The sequence below is a fragment of the Miniopterus natalensis genome, chromosome 2 (genome assembly GCF_054644295.1).
Source record: "Miniopterus natalensis isolate mMinNat1 chromosome 2, mMinNat1.hap1, whole genome shotgun sequence".
Lineage (NCBI taxonomy): Eukaryota > Metazoa > Chordata > Mammalia > Chiroptera > Miniopteridae > Miniopterus > Miniopterus natalensis.
This window is the reverse complement of record NC_142082.1, coordinates 27,323,230-27,336,509: the sequence shown is the minus strand read 5'-3', so window position 1 is coordinate 27,336,509 and position 13,280 is coordinate 27,323,230. Positions and strand designations below refer to the sequence as shown.

The window sequence follows — 13,280 nt, the reverse complement described above, 5'->3', positions numbered from 1 at the left end:
TTAACATTGTATAATATGTATTTAATTGTTTTTACATTACCTGAAGTCATAACTACATATGAAATCACAAGGTTCCCTGCAATGTAACAGTTAATACAAGTCATATTTACAAAAATAAATCACTACATAAGTAAATGATCCAAGCCCAAACTAATGACTATTCTTAACAATAATACTTAATGAAACAGAAGCTAAGATACTAAGAGCCTAATGACAGCCCCTGGTATTACACAGGTCTTGCATTAACCTATATGGTTTTGCTCTCCAGGGTACATTTTCAATATTTATTATGATACAGAGTCAAACAATGAAGTGGAAACCAAAGGGTTAAACTAAGTTAGTTTTGTGGGTTTTACTTCTCCCAAAGTCTAAAATTTCACATTTCCAATTAGAATAAAGTGGCTTATAATTAATTTTTATGAAATAGTCAAGAAACTAAAAGTAAAACAAAAAGGCTGATATATCATAGTTATTTTGGTTATTACAGCTCTATAGCTTACACTCAACATTTAAGGGTGAAAACCGCATCCATTTTGTTAATGCTGTGAACTGCAGAAGAAAAATTTTTATAATATAAATCTTTAAGAGAAAGTAAATACAAATGAATTTACTACCTAAAATAAATGTATGCCATGACTAGCTAATGATTTGCATACAAAATAACATTTAAAAATTAATACACTCAAATATTAATATTGTTTTACCAAACTATAAATAAGCTAGTTGATGTAAACTGGGCTAAAACAAGGATATTCTAAAATAATGCCATCATATCAAAAGCTCAGAGAGAGTTTGAAGTCTTTAACGTAAGTAGTTACATTTTACAAGGAGTTATAAATCATCAAAAGTTATAATAGGCTTTAAAACAATGTTCTCACATCTAAGATGAGGAAATAAAAATTTAGAAAAGGGAATTGTCTGCAAGATTTTTTTGAGCCAAGAGGCCTGAAAATATTCAAGTCCAATCCAAGGCCTTTGTTTCAAAATTACAGCTTGGCTAAGAAAAGTTTGAAGACTTGCCCACAGTGATACAAATGAGTGGCAAAGTCCATGATGCTAGGTTCCAAATTTAATCAGTTAACTGTTCTCTCCATCTTAATATGTTCTCTCTCATGGCAAGGATTCTGATAGTACTGTGGAAACTAAGGCTCCTTCTGTTGGTCAATTTAACCCACACAATTTTGCTCACCAACACCAACTGATCTAAAAAGCAAAATTATATTACTAACATTAAAAGCAAAGTTCAGGACGTTTGCTTGCTCTAAACTCTGTTTCTAAACACAACACCCTTGACTACATCTTGGTTGGGAAGAATAAACAAAGACACTTACTCGATGTGAGCCCCGTTAGCCACCAGGGCACTGATGCAGTCTAGGCTCCCAGAGCGAGCCGCCTTGTGAATGGGAGTCTCGCCCTCACAGTCCTGAAAACACAAAAAGCAACACACACAAATATTCAGATCTAACAAGATTTCCACATTTAAAAATAATTAACATAGACCAAGTGCCTGGGGCGACAGCAGCTCACCCACATCTCCCAGGGAGCAGGGGGCCTGGGTGAGCTGCAGATGTGCTCCCCTGCACCAAGCACCACCCCATTCATCTTTGAAATAAAACAATATGGTAAGCCAAATTTGAAGCACAACACAAAGAAATGTAGACGTGAGGAGAAAATAAAAGCAGCCCACGGAAAGGGAATGCTTTGATCAAGAACAAAAAAAATCTGTGGGGACTCTACAGCAATGATAGCATGTATGATAACATGTACACTCGAGATGATGGTTTAGAAATCATTTCATGCTGGATCTCAGCACAAATATGTTGCAAATAAAATCCGAAATAATTATCTTCTGACAAGTCACAAAAAAGTTATCAAGGCCAAGAAATAGCACCAATATCTAATGTCTGGTCTACTTTATCAATACTAACCACAACACTAGCTAGATTCAAGACATCACCAGTTCCTCCCTTGGATTTTTTTAATCTTGAACTTGAATTAGGACTACACTTTAGAGAACATGGTTGAAGTTAAAGGGTCAAGAAATGATGGGAAGGGAGAACACGAGGGTCAAACACAGACAGTTCGCATATAACTCAGACTGTCTGTGATGGGCAACTCTGTTCAAGGACTTTTAGAAAGGCTGCATTTGAATCAGATTTATGCTGCAGAATACAATGCTGGAAGAGGCAGAGGAAGTGAGGAGACTCTGGGAAACAACTCTGAACACTAATGTAGTCACCCCTCAAAAAGATGAATTAGTTTACAGTGCATGAATGGAAAAATCTGAAGCACAACTTCATTTACAGGCTCTCACATAAATGAGGTAAAGAAAGATACAGCAATCAAGAGAAGTTATTTCTGCTAGAAAAACTGATTGAGGACTTTTTGCCTGGGAAATTCCAAGTGGCTAAGGAACAACAGTTCCTGAATCAATAACACTTCAATGTCACTGGAAGCTGAACTTGGCAGAAAAACCGTACCACATAATCAAGGGATAAAGATATAAACCAGGAGTGGGGCAACTGTGCATAGTATCTGGTACAGTACTTAAAAAACAGTTCATTCATAAATTCGGTCAATATTTGAGCTCCTCACCAACGCATATTAATTCACAGGGGGAAAAACTGAGGTGGGGGCTAAAATTAAAAAAAAGAGTGGTACGTTATTTTACAGAAAAATATAATATAAAAGACCTGATAGTTTAGTGGAGGAAAAAGTGTGCACATTTATTTTAAAATATGCTCAAAAATGCCATAAAGTACTAAACAGAATAATCCCGTTTTTGAAGAAACACAGAAAACCATGTGGTTATAAAAGTAACTATTGACTGAACTCAGATTTTTGAAGAACAAAAACATATCCCTATCCTCCCCCAAAGTGGGTGGGGGTACATAAGGACAAATAAAAATTACAGACAAGTATTGCCAGGAAAAGTAGAACTCAGATTTAGATAAGGTTTTGCAAACAAACAAACAACAAAGCAAAACAACAAAAACTCTCAAGAAAAATAAAGTGTTTTTTTTTAAAGCTACCTTTAGAAGAAGGAGAAGTAAGGGTTTTCACTACTATTTTCAGAAAATGGTGGGATGGGACAGTAACAGAATACAGAGAAAAAGCAAAACTACCCTGCCCCTGTTCTGTGTTATACAAGGAGAACATCATTAAAGTGGGAAGGGCAGAATAAACACTATTTAAAGAAAACTGCAGCCAAGAGAGTAAGAGTAAAGAGCCATTTTAAGGTTACATTTCAGATCAGTCACATTTCAAAAATACCAAATAGTTTGTAGTCTGATTCTGAAAGTATTGTTAACAAACTCTGAGTAATAAAGGAAAGTGGGAGAGGTTACCAGAAATCTGTAGACAAACAAGTTACCTTGAATTTTAATAAAGAAAAATCTTATTTCTAATCTAGTTACAAGAAATTATATAAGCAAATGCCAGCAAAATTCTAGAAGGGGTATTAAAGAGATGACTTGCAAACACAAAAAATGACAACCATGGGTAGTTATGATAGACCAGTGATTTTTAACCTATGTGCCACAAGAATTTTTAAAATATGCAATACCTGACAAGTCAGAGGGGCTAGCCTCTTTTCCCGTAGATTGTCAAGTAAAAAAATGAAAACAGCCATCTGGTTAGATTGGCAAAAAAAAATTTTTGGTGTGCCGCAGAATTTTACCAATTAGTTTATGTGTGCTGTGAGATGAAAATGGTTGAAAATCGCTGCTCTAGACTTACAAAATAAATCACTTGAAAACTAACTTCACTTCCTTTATGTAAACTTAGAACACTAAGCCGCCAGACAGTACATCTAAGTTTCAGAAACCCCTTATGCTGACCTTAAAGATGGCTGAGTTATTACCTACTAAACTTGAGAAAATGGTTAGTCATTAACATGTCAAAAGATCAAAACCAGAAGATGAGTTAAAACTAACAAAATGTTATTAATACTATGCTAGGTTCAAAAAAGTTACACACACACAAACAAATAAAAGCCTAAGAAAACCTGGATCTCACTTTATAATAGTTTATCTGGAAAATGAGAAAAACTATCTACCTCAAGGTGAGTCAACAGTGTGTTGGAGGAGCCAGCAAAAGGGCTACTGGGACCTCAAGGGTCACTAGGTGCCTATCATAGCAGTCCCACTGTTACCTAACAGATCAAGATGACATCTGAGATTCAGACCAAAGCTCAGCAGGAGACCACAGCCAATTGAGATCCTTTCAGGAGCAATGCCAGGATGCTTAAGAAATCCAAGTGACACCCACATGCATGAGAGGACTTGGAGATATTGAGCCACATGAACAATGAAAACACAGGGAGGGCTGAAGGAGAGAGTGGGATCTAGAGACTCTAGCCCTGGGAATAAAGTTCAGGAGTTATTTCCACACAATACTATCTAGAGCAGCTCAGAGGAGGGGGTGAGGGGCATCAACTTTTACCCATGACAAATACTGAGCTGCTAAAAAAGTTATAGGAAAAGGAACTTTATTTTAAATATATCTTTATTGATTTCAGAAAGAGGAAAGGAGAGGGAGAGAGAGATAGAAACATCAATGATGAGAGAGTCATTGATCGAGCCTGCAACCAGGGCATGTGCCCTGACCAGGAATCGAACCCCGATCGCCTGGATCCTAGGTCAACGCTCAATCGCTGAGCCACGCCCGGCCAGGCAGGAAGTTTATTTTAAAAAGGTTTGAAAAGCAGCGTTAGACAATTTCTTTAGCTGTAAATTAGATGCGACATAACAATTTAATGAAAATTAACATGCAGAATATTCTGTACTTAAATTCCATATTAATATTAAACATTAATTACTGCCATTCATGGATTGTCCATATTTTATTGACAAGAAGGTTGAGCCACAAAGTAAATGACTTGCCCTAGGCAAGAGAGATGAGGAAGTAGAGGGTGGAATCAAGCCCCAGTGCCCCTTCTACTGGGAGAAAGAGAGAGGAGAAGAGAAAGCAGGATCAGAAATGAAACAAGTGGAGAGACAAGCAATGCCCATAGCAATGATGTACAGTTGCCAACTTATAACGCCCGAATAGGTGGATAAAAGTAACAGAGTCGCCCTGCCAGTGCGGTTCACTGTGGTTCAGTGTTGACACATGCACCAGGAGGTTGCTGGTTTGATTCCAGTCGAGGCATTTGCCTAGGTTTCAGCAAAAAGGGGGGGGTGTGTGTGGGGGGGTGTGGGTGTGTGTGTGTGTGTGTGTGTGTGTGCGCGTGCGCGTGCAGTGCAGCAGGCAGCCAATCGATATTGATGTTTTTCTCCCTTCCCCTCTCTAAAATCAATAAAAACATATTTTTAAAAATTCTTAAAAAACAAAAAAAAGTTACAAAGTGGCACAGAGGTCTGTATAAAGGCATCCATGTGCAGAGATGGAAGGAAGAGAAAGGGGTAGGTAGCACAGTAAGCCTAAAAATTGTGCCACTTCCTGAGTTCCAGTTGAGTAACAGAAACAGGTAAAGGATTTTACCGTCCTCTCTACTAAAAGTCTAGTGCAGAGAAAAAATTACCCTTTTATTCCTTGCTCCCCTTTCCCATTGATCCTTGTGTTAAATCACTGCTAAAACACCTCCTCAATTACTTGTTTTGTAGGTCGGGTAGCTGTGTTATCTTTAGGAGAGGAGCTCACAACTACTTTATATCTGGTTATCATTAAGGGATGAACTTAGGAAAAGAAAAAGCAGAAAAGACGAAATGAAAGTTCCTTTGCACACAGTAGGCCCTTGATGATTATTAGTAGGAAAAGAATATAAAAATAGGATAAAGGGGGAAAAAACCAGGAAGACATACAGAATAGCTGCAAAGCCTGTGGCACAAGTCCCTTCGACAAATCCATCCTGGGGCAGGGTGCTAAGACTGGGGACGCTCCTGTCAGACTACCATGGAGTATTCTACAACCAAACGCCTGGTTCAAGCGAGTTCCCAATAAGCTAAGCACTCTTCTTATGGGTGTTTTTCCCCCTCACTCATGCAAAAAGAATACTGAAAACACACCATTAAACACTGGCACTCTCATGTTCGTGTTTGTAAGCTTACATACAAAATCCTTGCATTTGGTGTTCAGGAATCACTTCCTAATGACTCCTTATCTCCATCAACATCATCCCCAACTTGTATCTAAAGCAACATTAACTCATATTGGTCATTCTGCTAAGGCTAACTTAACCGCAGAGATGAATTAACAGCCATTTTTTTGCTAGCATGGATATGTTTTCACAGTTATCAGTGGAAATGAGGCTAAGGCAGCTGTGAGCAGGAGAGCCAGGAAAGCTGGGCTTAAGTCCAGACTCCTTCAGTCACAGCTGTAACCTTGGGCAAATCACTATGGGTCACTGCGGATCAACAGTAAGTCATGTAACAGGTGAGAGTACTCTATAAAACAGAAAGTATTGCTATATGAAAGGCCTATTATCCACCAGTAGCTCAATAAACATAAATTCTAATTAGCCCACAGGTAAAAATATCAAACTCTAATTAAGGCCTCAATTTAAAACTCAACATCATGTAATTATAACTGGAAAAAGAAAACAAACCAAGTCAATCATTGGCACTCCCTTACCGGTTTGTTAATGCTGGCTCCTGCTTGAATCAACCAGATGAGGCACTGAGGATGTCCCCCGAAAGCAGCAATGTGGGCTGGGGTCTGTGCATAACGAGTAGTGGAGACATCAAGTGTAGCACCAGCTCTCACCAACTGTATTAAGCACTCCAACTTTGAAAACAGCAGGAGAAATAAAACATGCATAAATGTCGGTATACTATTAAATGTTACACAAATAATCTAATTCTACAATGGAGATTAAGTGGCATTTTTTGTTGCCAATATTTTTTTGTTCAAGGGAACAAAGTAAGTCGTTCCTTCCCAATACTACACAAATTTTAAAAGGCATTTAAAAGAACATTTTTCTTTATTAAAAAATTGGCACATGGAAATATAAAGTAAAAAGGACTGACACTACCCAAACTTAAATATTTTGTTTTTCCTACAGTTGAAAAAAGACAAAATAAGATTATTCAGACTTCACTCAAAACTAGGTTTTGCCACTTTCACAAACTATTCTAAAGAATAAAAATGTTAGTGATTGGTAGGTTAAAAAAAGTTTAGGTAGCCATAGTAAACTCTTCGTAGTCAAAGGCTGTTTTCTGCAGTCTGCACAACTGTACACCTTTATACAATGCAGCATTTGATAAATACTCAATTGAGGTCCACCCTTCAGATTATTTTCTCAGGGAAAAGATGTGCAGAGAAAGTGAGAGGGTAGGACTTGTCTTTTCAAACTGATTGTATGGGGGGAAACCCCCCAAAAAACAACAATGCAAAAAAGGGAAAGCACAGTTGAGCTCTGTATCTAGCAGGTGACTAAAAGGAACACAGCAGTCAAGCTAAGACTTTGCAGCCAGGTTCCATATTATACTATCCTCTGGGTAAAGAATTCATCACACTCAACATTTAACAAATGACTACCACATGCCAAGCACTGCCCAAGAAGGCCTGTTGTTCTCAAGACTTACACTCTTCCACCTGGTGTGTCCTCAGATGCTGGACTCCAGACTGCCCCATTTCCGCTCAGGAAGCACCATGCACAATTAGTGAAAAAGCTCTAACTGCCAAAATTCTTTCTCTTCCAGAGGAAAGACCTCAAATGAAGAACAAATAGCTACATTCCCATCTCACCCCATGTCTCTTATCCTCTTTCAGCCATTACCAAAATCAACATTTTTGTGAGATGAACTCTTACAGTTAGGAGTTCACTGATTTTTTTTTTTTTTAATATATCTTTATTGATTTCAGAGAGGAGAGGAGAGGGAGAGAGAGAGATAGAAACATCAATGATGAGAGAGTCATTGATCGGCCGCAGCCGGCAAACCGGGCATGTGCCCTGACAGGGAATCGAACCCCGATCGCCTGGATCCTAGGTTGATGCTTAACCACTGAGCCACGCCCGGCCGGGCGGGAGTTCACTGATTTAAAATATGATCGCTCTCTTCAAGGAACCTGAATATTGGAATTGTGGCTGATAAAGAGACAACTTTGGTATATTTTAATATACTGCCTTTATTAATGTACTCAGTAAAAAAGAAAAGTGCCAATACTAGTGATAAAATGAACAGCCGTTAAATCCAACAAAAATGAAATAAGGATAAGACCGGCTGGCATGGCTCAGCGGTTGAGCATCGACCTATGATTCCTGGTCAGGGCACATGCCCAGGTTGCAGGCTCAATCAATCCCCAGAGGGGGAGGCATGCAGGAGGCAGCTGATCAATAACTCTCTCATCATGGATATACCCCCCCCAATCTCCCTTCTTCTCAATTGGCATGCCAAAAGCAGTTCATCTTAACATCAATTGAGAGCTCCCTGGACTTAGATCTGTTACCTATCAGTTCAATTTAGGAAACTGGATTTGGAATTCTGAAAAAGTACTGTTCAATAATAAAGCTTGTAAAAGCAAGGTATAATTAGAGATTTTAAATGTGTAGTGCTCTGGGAACAAATAAGCCTCATAAAAGGTTAGGTAACCTGTGCACAATTGGCACATTTCTAGGAAAACAAACTTGAAAGTTGGAAATACTTCATAATATGCTAAATGTTAAATTGGCTCTTGCTTGGGCCAAGAACTGTATATAAAAAAGGAGGGCTATTTTCAAGTGGCGTGGGGGTGTTTAGGGGGGACTGGATTGGGAACCTATAGCACTAAATCCTGGTCTAATATGTTGTAACAGCTTTTTCTCAAAGACTGAATGCTGCTTTCTATGGCCCTTCTGTATTGAAGACTATACAGTCATAACGATTAAAGATGGGTGAAAACACTAGAGTAACTGCCTCTAGTCACAACATGTGCTGTCTGAGGTTAATCTACTACTCATATTCTATAAAAGTAGACACTTTCAAAAAGTCGGTTTTATTGTCATAAAATACACATGACATGAAACTTACCATTTTAAAGCAGTTATGGCCATTAGTAATCCCTAGAGATAACTGAAGGCACCCTTGGGTTGGTAAATAAGTATTCTAAATGACCATTTTTAATGAGGGTTAGGCACTCTACAGAATGTACTGGGTTGTCCTACAATACTACGTCACTTTACCAGAGTAAGGAGGATGGGCATCAACAGGGAAGGCTTTTCGAAAAAGCTGTCCTTGCCTGTTACAAGTGTGCCTTTCCCCAAAACACAGAGGGACAAAAATATGTCGAGAACCAATGCTTTGAGAGTTATCTACAGTTTAATGTAAAAATAAACCAGAGCAAGATGCACTCAGGAGGGAGATAATGCCTCAGGTTACTGAGTGCCTTGGGAAATCTACATTCAAGGATAGAAAGAGAAGGGCAGGAAAGAGGGTTCTATTGCTTCTGTTTAAGAAGCTGATTTCCCTTAAGTGCTCATTTTCAGCAACTGGTACTATAGTAACACAACTTTAGAGACTGGTGCCATGGGATCTTACTGGTGATTAAGCTACTTGCCTCATAGCCCCACTAATCATAACTCCCTTTCATTTCTTTCAATAAAAAAACCCCGACTTTTCCAATGTATGAGAGGAACCAGAAACTGTTCCCCAAAGACACAACTGTATTACTGAATGCAGCACCAAGAAGAGCAAAGTAAAGCAACTTCACCATTCAGCAACTGGTAATGCAAGTATTAAGATGTTCAGGTCCTCTTAAAATAAAATAACTTATTTCGAATTATCTTGCACCTATTTCTGCAAAAAACGTTCATTTCTATCTAACCTCATTTCAGAGGGAAACATTTTTAAATGTCCCTGAATTTTGGCATGTAAATCTTCATCAGTTACTTTTAAAATGCACCGAAAAATTTCACTTCATGACTACTTCTCTAATCAAATAACCCCATTTACAGCGCAGACGAGGAAAGTGTTATCTAATCTTTAAAAAATTTAAAGTAGCAATCTGTTCTCAAGTTATCACAGGAAGATAATTTTACCTAACTTAACACCTTTACAGTAATTTACATGCAAAATAATACAACCATCACTGATTTTACTAAACCTGGACAAGCTAAGAGTCTCAGAAGCATACGGACACTGTACCCTAAAACCAATTTTTTCAAGGAGTATCACCATTCACCTTACACAACGGTATGATGACTTTACAATTCAATCAGGTTATCCCACCACCGAAATCACCTGAAATACAACCTTCAGCTAACAGATGTCTCCAGATAATTCGTGCACACGATCGTTCACGCGGGCCAGGGCGCAGACCCGAGCCGAGGAGCAGGGGGAGGGGAGGAGGTGTGCCTCCCAGCACGCGGGGCGAGAGCTCCGACGGCCGCAGACCGCAGGCTCCTTTCGACTCCCGCGGACGCAGCTCGGCGCCGACGACCCTTGGCATTTAAGGAGGTTAACCCGGCCCACCGATCCGCCGCATTTCGCACGGTTTCGCTGCCGGAGCCTGTAACCCTCCCCTGGGTCAGAGCCGGAGCGAGAAGACCTCTAGGGCCCGCAGTCACACAGCGCTCGCGCCCCGGCGGCCCCACGGTTCTCCCCAGAGGCACCGGGACTCGGGCAGCCCGCGAGTCCCCACGAGGGCCTCGTCTCCTCACCAACACCCAAGCTGGCCAGCAGCGAAAGGCCCGGGCCTTCACCACAGGCAACCAGAGGTGGGCCCGAATCTCCCTCGCAACCGCAGGCACAAATCCTTACTCGGCCAGGGGCAGCGCCTCTGGGAAGCCGGCGCCTCCAGGAGGCCGCCCCGGGTTGAAACTTACGCTGCCGAACGGAGCGCCGCGGGCGCCTCCAGGCCCGCTTCCGCCCCGCGCTCGGAGCACTCCCCGGGCCCTAGGGGCGCCGGAGCTGCCGACCACGCCCCTCCCCGCGCTCCCGGCACGCCTCGCGCCCCCAGCGCTTCGCCTCAGCCCCCATCTTCCCCGACCCCCCACAGGAAAGCCGCGAAAATGGCGCCTTAAAGCGCCCGCGCCCACCTTGCCGAAGTGCGCGGCCCAGTGCACGGGCGTCCAGCCGTAGAAGGAGTCCTCAGCGGCCAAGTGGGCGCGCGGCGTCTGCTGCAGCAGCGAGCAGAGCGCGGCCAGGTCCCCGTCGCGGCAGGCGCGGTGCAGCGGGAAGCGGAGCGACAGCAACTCCTCGCTAGAAAAGCCCGCTTCCACGCCCGGACACGCTCCCGCCGCCGCCATGGTCAGTCACGGAAGAGCTTGCGCTGGCGGGCCGAGGAGACGCGCCGGTGAGGACCTCAGAAGCAGGCGCCGCCACACGAGCACAAAGAAGCGAGAGCAGCGCTGCCGCCGCCGCCGCTGCCGCTGCGTCCCGCCGGCTGCCGAGCCGAGCGCGCACGGGGGCGGGGCTGAGGGCGGGACCTGCGGCGGCCGGGCCGGGGCTGGCGGCTGGAAGCGCCGAGTCTGTAGGGAGGCCTGGAACAGTGGGGGGTGGAGCCGGCGGGGCAGGAGAAGTTGCAGACGCCCGCCGCGGCGGGGGCTGAGGCGGCGGGGACCGCGGGAGGGGCTGGGAGCTGGAGGCAGCGCCGAGGAGGCTGGGGTGGAGCCAGTAGCAGTGGGTGGAGCCCGGAGTAGTGGGCGGGGCCTGGCGCGGCCTGGGACTGGGCAGACGCCTTGGGCTGCGGGCACCGAAGACCCTGCACGGAGGACCCGGCTCGGAGCGGGGGCGGGTGGGGCTGCCGGGGCCGCCGCCTGGGCCCGCAGGCCCGGGGCTCTTGGCCGCGCCGCCTGCCCGGGTCTCTGGCCAGGCCGTGTCCTGATCGTCCCTCGGGGGGCGGGGGGTGGCCCAGCAGCGGGCCCTCTGGGGAGAAGCCCGGCCTCCTTAATAAAAAGCGCCCGGAGTCTCAGGTTTGGGGTTTTGTGACCTCCCCGCAAGCGGGATTCCGGGTCCCCGGGAGGTTTCGGCCGTGCGCCTGTAATTCGCCCAGTTTATCCTATGGGGGCGATGACTGCTCCTTAAGATCTGAGACCCCAGTCCGGGAGCGAAGGACCAATTCCCCCTCTTTCTGTCTTAATTAGGGCGCCTGCTGGTGGTTTTTGAGAATTGACAGCAAAAAATAATGAGAAAGAAACATTGCTGCATGCAAAGAAATACTGGATTCTTTTTCAAGGATTGAGAATCGTGGGGGTTTTTTTTAAGTAGGGTGTGTGTTTTTTTCTGAAAATGAGTAATATGTGAAAATTATCGATAATTTCACTGTCAAGGAATAACCACTATTAACGTTTATGGATATTTTACTTATAGTACTTTTCTAACCATATGGTTTGATTTGTATATATTCATTTTCCTTGTATATATTGCTTTCCTTTTTTTTCTTTTTCAGAATTCTAATCATAGTAATTAAACTGTAACTAGGTAGCCACATGTCTGGGAAAATATTGATGCATAAGATAGCACATTGCAGCATTAGTTAATAAAACAAGAAATTAGAAACAGTGCCTAACAAAGGGAATGCCAACTTTCTATTCATACAACAAATGTGTTGAGTACAATGGTGAATGAAACACATTGGGAAATGCTCTAGATAAAGTAAGTGAGAAAAAATGGCAAGTGTTTCAATTCAGTGAGCAATTACTAATGAATGAGAAATATGAATGAAATTTAGAATCTGTCTTCTGTCAAGGAGTTTATAATCTGATGAGGCAAAAAATAATATTTCAGTGGTTCAAACAGTACTTTTTTGTTTGGACCAAAAAGGTAGAAATATGCTATAAATGCATTTCAAGATTGATCCACTCCAGAATTTAATCATTTTTCTTTGTATACAATATGCTGATATTAATAAAATTATCTATTTAAGATATACACCCTGATAATGACTCCCACACTTCTGAGGAAAGAGGCACCCCATTTTGCAAAAGGACAAAAGCCTGCCTTCTGATTCATGATAAGGCGAGGGAGGCATTACTCTTTATTACCCTGCAGTCTGAAAAGAATGAAACTGAGACACAGATAAGCTAAGGAACTTGCCCAAGGGTGAAGTTCCTGCATTCCTCTAACAGAAGTTAGAATAATATCCAAACCTAGTTTCTAACCCACTGTTAAATTTTTTTAACCTTGGCATTTATTTCGCATGAAGAGGAAAGTAAAGTAGGTTATAGTGAGTGATAGGATTCTTAGAGTTCATTCTTTCTCAATTAATATCACTTTCTGGTTTTTTTGAGGGTTCTTGGACTATACATTTAGTAACTGTAGAAAAATAGACCAACATATATAGGGTGTTCCCCCAAAATGTATACACACACTTTGAATAATTATAAAGGCAGTGTTTATTAAAATACATTTCATTTTCAA

At 42.3% G+C, this 13,280-nt stretch overlaps 1 protein-coding gene across 1 annotated transcript in view; it reads right to left on the bottom strand.

The window, feature by feature from the left end:
* The window catches only part of ANKRD10 (ankyrin repeat domain 10), a 32,606-nt gene extending 21,326 nt beyond the window's left edge, over positions 1 to 11,280 (bottom strand). The window contains exons 1-3 of the mRNA XM_016204153.2: positions 10,958 to 11,280; positions 6,574 to 6,726; positions 1,332 to 1,423 (exon numbers count right to left, since the gene is read on the bottom strand). Coding sequence (XP_016059639.1) covers positions 1,332 to 1,423; positions 6,574 to 6,726; positions 10,958 to 11,167 — 455 coding nt within the window. The 5' untranslated portion in view covers positions 11,168 to 11,280. The remainder of the gene's footprint in view (positions 1 to 1,331; positions 1,424 to 6,573; positions 6,727 to 10,957) is intronic.
* Between the last annotated feature and the right edge of the window lie 2,000 nt (positions 11,281 to 13,280).